Below are 13,262 nucleotides of genomic sequence, written 5' to 3'. Positions count from 1 at the left end.
GCTGAAAAAATGTTTCCACAAAAATGTTCAACACTGATAAAGATTAGTAATGTTTCTTGAGAAACATATTACATTTCCAAAGGGCATGACACTGAAGACTGGAGTAATGATGCTGAAAATTCAGCTTTGATCACAGGAATAAATTACATTTCATAATATATTAAAATAGAAAACAGTTGTTTTAAATTGTAATAATATTTAGCAATTTTAACAGTTTTATAATCAAATAAATGAGTGAGCAGAACAGACATTTTAAACTATCATACCAACCCCAAACCTTTGAATGGTCCTTTATGTAAATACTGACATGGCTAAAGACTCATATGCGTACTCATACCAGCGCCAATCATTGTGATGGGCGACTCGATGTAGATCCATTCATCTGTGTAGATCCCAGAATGGACAAATATCAAACCGTCAAAGTGTGCTTCCTGAACCCCTCCCAGAGCGTCTTCAATGGTGTCATAATACTGAGAGAGAGAAAAAACGAAAAGTGAAAACAGGATTACATAACAGATCACTGCCACCGGTCTCTTAATAAGGGTCAAGACCAATTTAAAGCTGTTATTAGCATATTAGTGTTGCATATTACACTGAGTTTGTGCTACAGAAAGGAATAGGACGTGGGTTGTTACTTTAAAAAAAAATGTGCATGGTTTTTGCCTTGTGAGTTACAAAATAAATCCTAAAGATATGCATTAAAAGAGGGACTTCAATTATATCTAGACACTGAAGAGTCTAGGAAAATGTAATTAATGGGCAACCAAAAAAAACAAAAACAAAAAAAAGTGAACAATTCTAGTTAATTTACTAAATGTCATCACCATTTTATATATGATACAATCCATTTCTGTTTATAATTACTGAATGAGCCATACATATAATGCATCTATAGATGATCTAGGACTTACTAGCATGTTTTCTCGTCCCTTATATCTGGCCGGGTTGCTGTAGAAATGTTCTGCGAAGCCGGGCTTCACGTGAGCGCCTTTATACTGCAAACACAAAGGACACGGATCCATCAGTCTGTGTTTCTTCAGAAATATGCGCTCATCATGAAACTCCCTGATGAACTCCCTAATCATCACATTCCCCCACCATCTGTCCTCTTTCAGATTCAGGGGGAAAAGACTAAATCTCTCATTCTTAGACATGCATTGTTTTAATATTGAGGAAAAACAGAAACAGTCCGTTTATTTCCAAAAGAGAGCGTTGTTAAATGGTCAGTGAATACTAAATTATGACTGTTTTCAGCCCAAACCCTATTATGAAATGAACGAGAGGAGCAGTACCAGTTGCTGAAAGCTCTCTTTCCAGGGATTGGGCTGTTCATGCTCTTCTGGGTTGATCTGGTGAAACTTCCCAGACTCGGGGTGCATCATGGGACGCGTGTACTCAAAAACCTCCATGTAGAGTCTCTTCCTGCAGACCGGATGAGAATGAAGATCAGTGACCATACAAAAAAACATTCTGACAGTATTAGATATCATTACCCTGCTACTGAATGATTACCATATTTAGGCACCATGGTAGACTATATATAAATATATATATTTAAAAACAGTGCCAATGTAAAATGAAACAACTTTGTGATATTTATTTGGCTATTAAACACATTTAGAGCTGCTAAGTTTTGTTAATTTCCATGAATCCGTTCAAACTGTCTGATTCAATGCATTGATTCAAAACTGTGATTCACTGATTTGTTCGAGTCATCACTCAAATCAGTATGAAGATGTCTGGGTTTATTGACAAATATATAAATACATTTTATTATTATTATTATTATTTGGCTATTACACTGCATTTTCAAGCCATCCTTTTCAATCCCATATAAAAATGTAACAACAGATGCATTTATTAAAAACTCTTGATTTGAAGCTTCAGAGTTGCTAAATGATTCACTTCAATGAATCAGTTCAAACTGTCAGATTCAATGAACTGGCTAAAAACTGATTCAATTATTTATTTGAGTCACTGAGTGAAGAAATATTGCTTGAAGTAGATAATTAGATAAATACTACTTTTATTTCCAATATATTCTTTATATTAGACTGTATCCTGTATTTATTTACAAAGCCTCGGTTCATTTACATGAAATCAATTAAAATTATGATTTATCTGTATAAATCTGATCAAAAAAGTCTATATGAGGAATTATGATTGCATTGATTAAATTATTGAAGCAGATTCTGTTTGTACTAATGCATATCAATTAAAATATCTAAAATCGACTTCTTTTGGATAAAAGTTTCTGCTAAATGCATGAATGTAAAATTATTCAATCTTCTTCCTTGTACTCATCTTCAAACATGGAAACCATGCCTTGATCATATTTTTACTTTAACTTCTTTGTGTTTTGCATTAAACATTTTTAATATTTATGCCTGGTCAAGAAAACACAAAAAAATACATAAAAACATGCATTTTAGTCCTACCAGAGGATGGGGTCATTGGCCAGTTCACTAAAGCGTTTGCACACACAGGCCGCTCGACACAGGTCCTGCTCCAACAGATAGGAGAAGATCTTCAGGACCACCTCGTCTGGAAGCTTCACCTGCAGATACTGCTCCGCTGGGGTGACTGGAGCACAAGAGAAGCGGCGTGAATGAAAAATCATCTGAAGCTGATATCACCACATGTCAGGTGTCTGATGTGCATTACCAGGCAGATCATGTGACTTTCCCGAAACTCTGGCACGTTTTGCCCGATGCCCAAAGTTTTCTGTTGTCGACGTGGAAGCACCCTTTGAACAAGAAGAGATATTCAACCTCACACGCAGAAGATTATCTCTCTTTGTCTCATGCATGAAGGGCTACATGACTTTTGCAATGTGAAAAACACAGACAGAATTGCAGAATTTACAAATTAACAAATAGCTCTGAGAGAATAAATCAAAGTAGGGTTGTGTAATGAAAAAAATGGAATTAAAAAAAAAAAAGGGTAACATTAAATATTTATTTTGCTTTAAAGCTGCTGTTTTTCTTTCAGTCTGAATTAATATCGCTTCCTAATCTGTTCATCTAACGTTTAGCAGTATTTACGCACCTCCATGTTGGTTTTAGTCGGACAAGCTGTTCTCTTCGGTAACAGAGATTTTCTTCGAAGTTGGTACGGACTATTTTGAGCGCCTTGACCAGATTCTTCTGCAACCATCTCGACAGGAACTTCCTCATCTGAAAAAGAAAATTAAATTAAAAAAGGGTCAGATCGGATAAGTGAGAATCCATCCACTTAAAAGCACTTTATTCTGTTTTGGGAAGAACAGCTCGGTTCTTTGATGGACAGAACAATAATTGCAGATATTTCCGGACAGAAGCATGAACTTATGTTTTATTAAGTATGCAAAATTAGGATAAGAGCATCCCAGAAACAAAGCATTAAGGGTGGGAATCAAAATGAATCACCATCTGATTCTAAAAATTAATTAATCTATTTATTTATAAATGAGTTTACTGACTTTGAATCTAAAATGTATGTATTTTTATTAAATTACATAAATTTAAAGATAATTATAAATGAATAATAAATCAAAACCATTAAAGAGCTTACCAATTTAGAATATACATTTTATTAGAAAATTTTTAAAATAATAAAATAAGTACTTTAAAAATAATTACAAATTAATAAAAACATTAATGAGTTTATCGATTTACAATATCAAATTTATTTGTGCATTTTTATTCAATAGCTTCTATTTTTTTATATAAATAATTACAAATTAAAACTAAATCAAAGCCATGGCAAGTTAATAATCGCTAACTAAATATAGCTTCAAAACATGCAAGTAAAAAGGGGAACAAAGAAACAAACAAAAAGTGCTTTAAGTATCAGAAAACTTTCCAGCCAAACACAATGAGGGTTTTTTATTTATTCTATAAATTACCATTAAAAAGGAATATTTACATACATTTTTGCATCATAAAATTATTTATTAAAATTAAAATAAAATCAGTGAAGACAGAATCATGATGCATCAGAGAATCAGTTTTTGTCCCATCACAAGTCTCCATTTTCTCAACCAATAGTCTAGTCAACATACTTTTCACACTTAGAAGTGTGCAAAAACTGATGTTTAACTAACTTTTCACACAATACCAAGCACAATGGTCACATACGTCCAAAATCCCAAAGACAACCGACTGTGTTCAGACACCGCTATAAGACTTTGTCATTAGAAATAATGAAAAACAGCTTGTACCCTACTAAACCAATTCCCAGGGTCTTGCCTCAACGCTCCAGAACCTTCTTCCTCTGTACTTCAACTCATCTAAATCACCATATGGTGGATGCATAATCAATATTCACATAATTGATTTACCTCTCAAGTTTTCCCTTTAATCAGACATCTACAGTGTCAGTGAAAGTCCGCTCAAACAAGCGCCTTTAATAACTCAGGCCAAATGACAGAGAAAGAACATCGCAGTAAAACGCTCGGATCAGCAAAAGGTGGAACAACTTGGACTTCCGAGTTTAACGGCGTACTGAAATCTCATCAAGGCACCGTACGACACGCTTGTCAGGCGGCAGTGAATCAGCTGGGAAGGAAACACACGGCTGATCTCCTCAGCAGCTGCGGCAAACAGAGCAGCTGACGCCGGGACACAGGGTCAAAGGAGGCAGAGGGTGAATGGGGCGGCCGTGACACCCATCCGGGGTGAATTAGCCTTGTGGCATCCCTTTGAAAAACAGGCCTGAAACGTGAGACGGAGCCGCCCCGCTGCCGCAGCCCAAACACAGAGTGTGCTTCCTCTCCAGACTCCTTCAAACAGAAACACTAGATTCATTTCAGAGAAGGCTGATAGAACATCAACAGAGTTCACTCAGAAACTGTTAACAGTGGACACCACATCTACTTACTAAAATAAACATGAGCTAAATATTTCTTGGTCTGAATGAATGGCGCAAATCAGGGTTATTATAGTTAACTAAAACTAAAACCATGAAAATAAACAAATGATAATTATTTATGTTTATTTTACCATTTATATTTCATTTTATCCTAATTTATATTTTATTACATGTAGTTGCTGAGCCAACATTTCTCATTTTCTTTTAGTTGAACTTATTATAGTTAACCCCCAAAAAACTACAAAATTATTTAAATATTTATTGATTAATTTATTCCATTTTAATTAATATTTTATTTCAGGTAGTTGTCAAGCCAATATTTCTCTTTTTTTTTATTTAACTTGAAATGTCAAAATGACTAAAACTGAAATAAAATTAAACTATAGACATATATAAAAAAAAAAAGAAAAATGGTAAAAGAACAAAATTACCTTTAAAATTTTTTTTTAATCAAATCAGAAAATCTAAAATAACTACAAATTAAAACAAATTTATATTTATATATATATATATATATATATATATATATATATATATATATATATATATATATATATATATATATATATATATATATATATATATATATATATATATATATATATATATATATATATATATAAAATACTTACACACACACACATATATATATCAGGGTTTCCGTTGTCCGGTAATTGCCGGACATTGGCCGAAAAAAAAATGAAATGTCCGACAAAATTAAATCTCTCCGGTCAAATTGTCCGAATAAAATTGCCTAATAATCCCGCCCCCACTAACACAATCTGAATTTGAGAATAAGCCTAAAATTTATAAAGCAAAAATACACCGAACTTTGGCTATGTTATGAAGGAACAGGCTCGTTTGAAAGTTATTAAACATTATTACATGGCTTGGTTGAATTCCAATGTGGAATGCGGTCTGTTATTTCTTGATATCAGACCGCTGCGAAGCACTAGCGGCGCCAGGATTTTGATTGTAGGTGGGCCTCCAGAAAACTGGATGGGCCAGTTAAAATAAGCCAAAAAAAATAAATAAAAACGGATTCCCCTTTCATCTCCGTTTCAGCGCTTTTCTGGGCACTGAGGACAGCGACTCAGTAGCCTACCTGAATTTAATGTGTAATTAGCATAGGTGAAAAAATTCAATGAATACTTTTCATAATCAACATAAGTTAAAAAATAACATTATAATATTTTACCAAATATTAAACTAAATAAGCTTATTTAATGGCTACAACATGTATAGTAGACCTAGAATCTCTATTTGTACAAATTGCTGCACATTCATTTCATTCTGAATTTTGCACACATAAGTTGAAAGGCATTTGTTTGTGCATGCATGTAAAACATATCTGCTAATAATTATGATAATTATGCGTGCATTTATGAATTATTATCTTAATCTATCAACAAGGACGAAACATATGCTTTGTTTGTTCAGAATGGAATGGATCGCAAATAGATCCGAATGAAGAAATGAACCATAGTAGAAAATGTTTTTTTTTCCGTCTATTTGAAAGTTAGGCTAATAAACATGTTGCATTCGGCGGCCTGATTATGTCATTTTTTATGTTACATAGCCTGCCTCCAGTTTTCCTCACCTTGACTAATTAAGAGGAGATACTTGACCGGCATATCATCAAAATGTCCGGAAAAGGAAACCTCTGCCGGTCACTTTGACCGGCACCATTTTTTTCTAGCGGAAACTCTGATATATATATATATATATATACACATACACATATTGATAAAATCTTAATGATAATAAAATAACCGGCTCAAAAAGATGTGAAGATGTATTTCACACTTAAATGGCAACTTGTGCTGCCTTCTTGGTTAAAAAAATTTAATAAAACTGCATTGATGACCAAACTTTATGCTAATGGATCAGAAGACAACATATCTTATATTTGCTAATGCAACCGCACATCAAGGATGATAACTATAATGATAAAGTTTTAAAGGGGTCATATTTCAATATTTCCTTTCTCCTTTCAGGTGACAATCTACATAAATATAGTTAGGAAAACTGAAACATTAAAAAACATCCACACTAATGAGCAAATAACTATTATTAATTATTAAATGTATTACCCCTCCTAAAAAAACAACAACAGACCAAAAAGTTCACAGAAAACGTAATGTATTGCACAAGTCGTGTGGATAATTGAATTATTATTCAGGGTCTGACATGTGACCGTCCACTTTCAGTGCATGAGAAAACACAACACCAAAGTCAGAAAGTCAAACGTTTTGGTGCAAGATGAGGGTGAGAAAAAACTGATTTTTGTGCAAACTAGTCCTTTAATTGTCCAACAGCTGAGGAGAAAAGGCTCTGTAATTGATGGGATCTCATCTGATAATACACTTACTTGCAACAATACAGTACTGCAGTGATATTTTCGACGATCATTGCTATGGAAACCCTCCCCATCTGATGGAGGTCACATACAGGACAGCATCTCTCCATTTATATCACATATTTTGTAAGATATAAGTCAAATGAAACTGCACTAAACTGATATTGCAATGGATATTAAATACAGATTTGAGCTTAAAAGCATCAAAAAAAAAGAGAACATGGAGTAACAAAAGGTTTTATGATGTTGAAAAGCAAGATGTTCGCTGATCAGTCGTGCACAGTGACAGCAGGAACAATTGAAGACATTAAAGAGCTTTATTTCAACACCGTGTTGAATAGCTTGATGAACACAGCAGTGCAACAGAAGCGACGCCATATGGCTCACATCCAGATGAACAAAACAGCTCCCTGCTGAAGGCTTTTGGCATCTCTTCATGTTTCCTTCAAGTCTTGAAACACACAAAATGAGGTTTGCCTGAACTGAAAGTGAAACTAACTGCTGTTATGCAGAGATTGGAAGCAAAACATCTAACAGTAATCAAATCAAATGGATACACTAACAAGGATTTCAGTCAAACTGCGTACATTACAGTTTTTAACCATGTTTTTGCTGAACCATTTGTTATAGACTTTCATCATTTCATTACATCAAAGCGTTCTAATACATGCTCAAACTAATAATCGTATGGTTTTGTCCACGCTTTGTTTCCCATTAAAGCAAACTGCCAAATGACATCTCAACAGAAAAATGGGTTTAATTTATACAAATAGCAGTGTGCATGAAAGTACCTCTTGCATGTAAGACATTATACCCAAATTCAAAAGTCACGGTCTGTAAAACTGCATTCAAGAGATGTTTTGTTCATGATACTGGTTAGTATAACTTTACATGCATCCACGACATACAGTCCAAAATCTACAACAACCCTAACAGGTTTACTTTACATCGCCACAAGAATGCATTTCTAATCTGCATTTAACACATTAAACAATCAGCTTCCAAAACTGTTATTAGCTAACAGATCCAGCAGTGATGTTTGTAACTCAATACACCGAGATGAGCGTCAGGGACAAAGGTTAGGATTGAGATACAAAGCCATTCGCTCAAATTTAGCCTCTCTGATATCAAGAACAGTCTGACAGCTCAAATCTGTCGCTAATACACATGCTGTGTGGTTCAGTAAAAAACAGAACAGACACCACAAAAGACGATTAAGAGGCAGTATTTTTAAAAATTAAGAGTGTAAATACACAACAAATTGCATGCACTGGAAGCCCAGGTTCAGATAGATGCTTTTCTGAAGTGATATTAATACCCTTGTAAAACCTCTGATTTAAATGCATGTGATTCAAGAAGATCCCCCTAGTGTTGAAAATCATAGAGAAAAAAATCTAATAGCATCACTATTACCGCCGGACTCCACCGAACACATGCTCCGCTGTAACACGATCACACGAAGCACGTTGTGAGAGGATGTGATTAATAAAGGTAGATTTCTAATCTGTAGTGCGTCTAGTTTACCTTCAGGTGAGAAGGAAGCCATTGTGCACGAGGATCATCGGTGAATGAGACACATCCTGCAAACGCAGCGCTGTTGCTCTGGTTTCACCGGGGGTTCTCCAGGGCTACTAGTCCAGTAACCACTACAAACACAGAGTCCCACCAACTAGTGCAACACAACAGACAGCACGCTGTCTCCAGACAAACTCAGGAGATCCAGCCATTAAAAGACTGCTTTCATTCTGTGCAAATGTTATTACTGATATTTAGATAAGTGACATATAAAGCACTGTCCTGCAGTGAGCATACAAAGCATCTAAAAGTAAATACAACTATTTCTATCATTTGTTTATCATTCCCATGTAATATTCGGAATAATGAAATGTTGGAATGTGGAATGTTTTAAGAAAAAGTGATTCAAAATTATTTATATAATCAGTACACACACACTTACACAGACATAAGGACTATGTATTTATACACACACAAAAATTATGTCTTCTCATATAAATATAAACATTTTATTTGTGTATATGTGTGTGTGCAAGAATAAATGTATTTAAATAATATATTAATATTAACATGTATTACATACATTTAAATATAATTTTTATTGAACAATTACAGTATTTTATCTAATAATAATAATAACAATAATATAAAACTTGAGCTACCAAAAAAAAGTGTAGTGCCCTCAGATTTGATCATATTTGCATCAATTATTGTGCATAAAAAGTGCAAAAATGTGCACAGGTCATGGGATTTAATTAGATACATTTCACCAATTAGATTCTAATAAAAATTTTTTGCTGCTTTCAGCTATTTAAGCTTCACAATTTTCGCCCCATTTAAATCCATTCCTCCACAACCAGGAAGGAGAAAAAAAAGTGTAACCTTGTAAATCCCACTTAACCTACTGACTTAAAGAGCTTCTATCAAAGTCCATTTTCTTGAGACAGTCTCTCTCTCTCTGTGAATACGCCTGACAGCATGTTAAGCTTCACTAAATAGCTTTTAAACAATCTGTAAGGTCTGAATTACAATACTTGCTCACCCCATCTTTTATTAATATTCTTTTACAGCCACTAAGCTTCAAAAACATACATGACCCCCTGCAGGACACACATGAGTAGATGCTGAATGGGGTTTAGATCAGATCAGCTGAAGGTATTTGACTTAATGAAGCTTGTGCTACAAACTGGAGCTGTACTGGTTCGTTACAGCAGCAGCTCATCAGCAATATTATATGTTTGTGTGGAAAATTAAGTTATTGATAAACAGAAGTTCATGCATTTGGCAATTTTACACTGCATTCAAGGTTTACTTATAATTTGAAACATTTCTTATTTTATGCATTGTGAAATTTCTGTATTCATCCAAAAACAACCTGCACTGCATTTAATACATTTTATCAGTTCATGCATTTCAAGGGAATCGAACCCATGACCTTGGCATTGCAAGCAAAGCACCATGTTCTACTTTTTGAGCTACATTTACATTTAACAGACACTTTTATCCAAAGTAACGTGCAATACATTAAAGGTTTACATTTCATAATTTCATGCATTGCTTGAGAGAATTGAGCCTATAGCCTTAGCGTTGCAAGCACAATTCTCTACTGTTTGAGCTACATTCACATTGGTGTATTTGGAGGAGGCGTTTATCTAAAGTGACTTACATTGCAGTGAAGATTTACATTTCATTGGTTCATGCATTGATTCCCTGGGAATCGAACCCATGCTCTTGCTTTCTAGAGTAGAAACACAAAAGCCGACCACTGGGAAATAGAGGAAACATCTAACTAGAAGTTACCAAGCCCCTAGTGTGAACTTTACACCTCAATTTAAGCAAGCACACTACACCACACACACCCTCTCAGTTGTTGCTATCTCTCATTCCAATTCTGGCCCATCCTGTTTGAAAGCTTTGCAGTTTTGACCCAGTTTTCGTAAGAAAGACACATTCCAGCTTATTTCCAAACATTCCCCTGCTGTGCCCCAGCGGAGCCGTTTAAATAAAGATATGTGCCAGACTCACCATTACACACCTCGTGAGAGTTACAGTAGCATCCCTGCCATTACTCAAAAACCCCAAAGGTGTGACACTGATGCAATAAACACTTCTGACAAAAATATCTCCATCCTGGACTATTATCACAACAGTAAATTCAGCTTTTAAAGATTTCCAGGAAGTATTATTCTGCACGGTAATGCACCTGCTGTTAAAAGATCTTTTGAAAATTACCTCAATGTTTTGGATTTTGGTTGTAAACTAAGGGAATTAAGGGACATATTGAGCTACATTAAATCATGCAACCTATTGCAACCATTTTTTTTTCTAGATTCTGCCAATGCAGAGGAAACACTTGATGAAACAGGAAAACAGAGGACGATCTAGGGCTCCACAATGATTGGAAATAAAACAGAAATCATAGTGCAATTATCAAATCACAAAGGCTGCAAAATAATTACTCAAGTATATGCACTGCATGTTTCAGACATTCCAAAAGTAATGATAATAACAAATTAAAAAAAAAAAAAAAAAAAACACACAAAAAAAATAATCACAATTGCTAAAGTTACCACACTACTTGTTATAACTATTAATTACAAAAATACCTGTGCTACGTTTTTAAGAGTCAAATGTGGCACTGTGTTCTTTTACACACTTTATGGTTAAATATTGTACAAATCAACCACTTAAGAAACCAATAAATATTAGTATTTTAAGCGTACAGTTAAATGCTTCCATTTAAATGCTTAAAACTTCAAAAAAAAAAAAAAATTCAATAACGCAATACTAATATTTATTGTTCAATTTTTTTTAGTAATTGTTATTATCTTATCATATATTAAATCACAACATCCTTTAGAAAAAATTAGACTGCAAATAGTTGTCACATTTTTTACAAAACACTGGCAATGCGGAGTAAACACTCGCTAAAATGGGAAAGCAATCTTTTCTATGAAACAACATCCACATCTAACTCAAAAATATAGCTTGGGTCCAACTCAGCACCTGCATGTAGACGGCTGTTTAAAGCATGTTTTCAATGCAACACCTGTCTCACGGCCTTGATTACAGAACATTCTCATAAGGTGACAGCAGCCATTCATTTACATACCCAAAGCTGCTCTCTATGTCAAAAAACGAATTCCCATAGTAAATATCTAAAACAAAACCTAAGAGCAGTGTAGTATTTGATAGAGCTCCTCTAAATAAAATATTGTAATGGAATCATAGCACTTTGGTGGTATCATACAGTAATACTACGGTACGTTTAATAAATAATAAGGTATTTATATGATACTCAAAAATACCATGCTGCTACCATGGTAAGCGTGCAAAAATCAGGCAATGCCATGGCGGAAGTCGCACTTACATAAAGCATCATGCTACTAGAATTGTTTTTAGACATATTGTGGTAGTACAAAAGGTTCTTGGAAATGTTGTATAACATGAACTTAAATACAATGGAATAAATCAAAGTACCATGATAATATAATTTGACAATCGTTGCACCATGGTACTACTGTTGTATGGTACTACATGGTACTACTTTCTAAGGGAAAGTATTACTATGGTACATGTCCAAAATAATTAGTTGATTGGGGATATAATAATGGTACTTAAATGTATAATATATATATATATATATATATATATATATATATATATATATATATTCACATAGCACTCCGAGGAACATTAAAAAATACCATAGTAAAGATATAATCTCAGTACTCACATTTTTTTTAACATGTAATGACTGCAAATGTCCTAAATAAAGAGTTTAATACATAATATAATGAATAATGGTTGTGACGGTGGTATTTACTGAGGTTTGTGCTATATTTGGTTGGCTTAACGTTAGCTTTTGTGTTGCTAACAGCAGTTGCTAATCACTGTAAAACGCTGCCATTTCTCACGAATATCTCAATGTCGACGCAACTGTTTAGACTCATGACACATTTAAAATCACGACTAGTTCGTTCTGGATTATACATTATCTAAATTTTCACGTTAAACTGGGTTTATAGTAGATAGGAGAGCAGATCAAACCTAGTTAAACAAAGCGCGGCCTGCGGGGCGATCAGAAGCCTCGGTGTTTCCTAGCGAATGAACATTAACACAAATAACCTCAAAATACTACATCACGACACCAACGCTGCTGGAATCTGAACATGACGTGTAAAAAAAGATAGAAAATACGAAACAAGCCCAGGTTGGTGTTTGTTAGGGATATATTCACCTCTTTCTGCGTTGTTTCTCTCCGGCGGCACCGGGCGCGGCCTCGACACTCGCCGGGGTCTGCGGCTCGTCGCTCGGACGGAGTTCATTTGACAGGTTTCTGGTGTAAACACACACCACTGCAGCCCTGTCCTCTGGATCCCTACACTGTGCTGAGCTCGGAAGATGTCAATAAACGCCTAAAGTTCATTGCACTAAGAATCTGCTTGGTCTGTGCTGCGAGGAAGCGCGTTTACTGTTCAGGAGGAGCCATTTACACACACACACTTACACACATTACACACACTTACACACACAC

The 13,262-nt window shown here is 34.7% G+C and overlaps 1 protein-coding gene across 2 annotated transcripts in view; it reads right to left on the bottom strand.

The window, feature by feature from the left end:
* The window catches only part of LOC113056637 (F-box only protein 11-like), a 25,875-nt gene extending 12,613 nt beyond the window's left edge, over nucleotides 1-13,262 (bottom strand). Inside the window, exons 1-7 of one of the 2 annotated variants that reach the window (XR_003277733.1) lie at nucleotides 12,966-13,262; nucleotides 3,049-3,176; nucleotides 2,665-2,746; nucleotides 2,439-2,583; nucleotides 1,293-1,422; nucleotides 912-995; nucleotides 338-470 (exon numbers count right to left, since the gene is read on the bottom strand). Coding sequence is in view for 1 of the 2 variants with exons in the window: in XM_026223419.1 (XP_026079204.1) it covers nucleotides 338-470; nucleotides 912-995; nucleotides 1,293-1,422; nucleotides 2,439-2,583; nucleotides 2,665-2,746; nucleotides 3,049-3,176; nucleotides 12,966-13,053 (790 nt within the window). In the remaining variant the exon portion in view is untranslated. The remainder of the gene's footprint in view (nucleotides 1-337; nucleotides 471-911; nucleotides 996-1,292; nucleotides 1,423-2,438; nucleotides 2,584-2,664; nucleotides 2,747-3,048; nucleotides 3,177-12,965) is intronic. The other variant, XM_026223419.1, reaches the window with a different exon arrangement.

Source organism: Carassius auratus, chromosome 38 (assembly GCF_003368295.1).
Source record: "Carassius auratus strain Wakin chromosome 38, ASM336829v1, whole genome shotgun sequence".
Lineage (NCBI taxonomy): Eukaryota > Metazoa > Chordata > Actinopteri > Cypriniformes > Cyprinidae > Carassius > Carassius auratus.
Note: the sequence above shows the minus strand (reverse complement) of the source record. Positions and strands in the feature narration are given on the sequence as shown.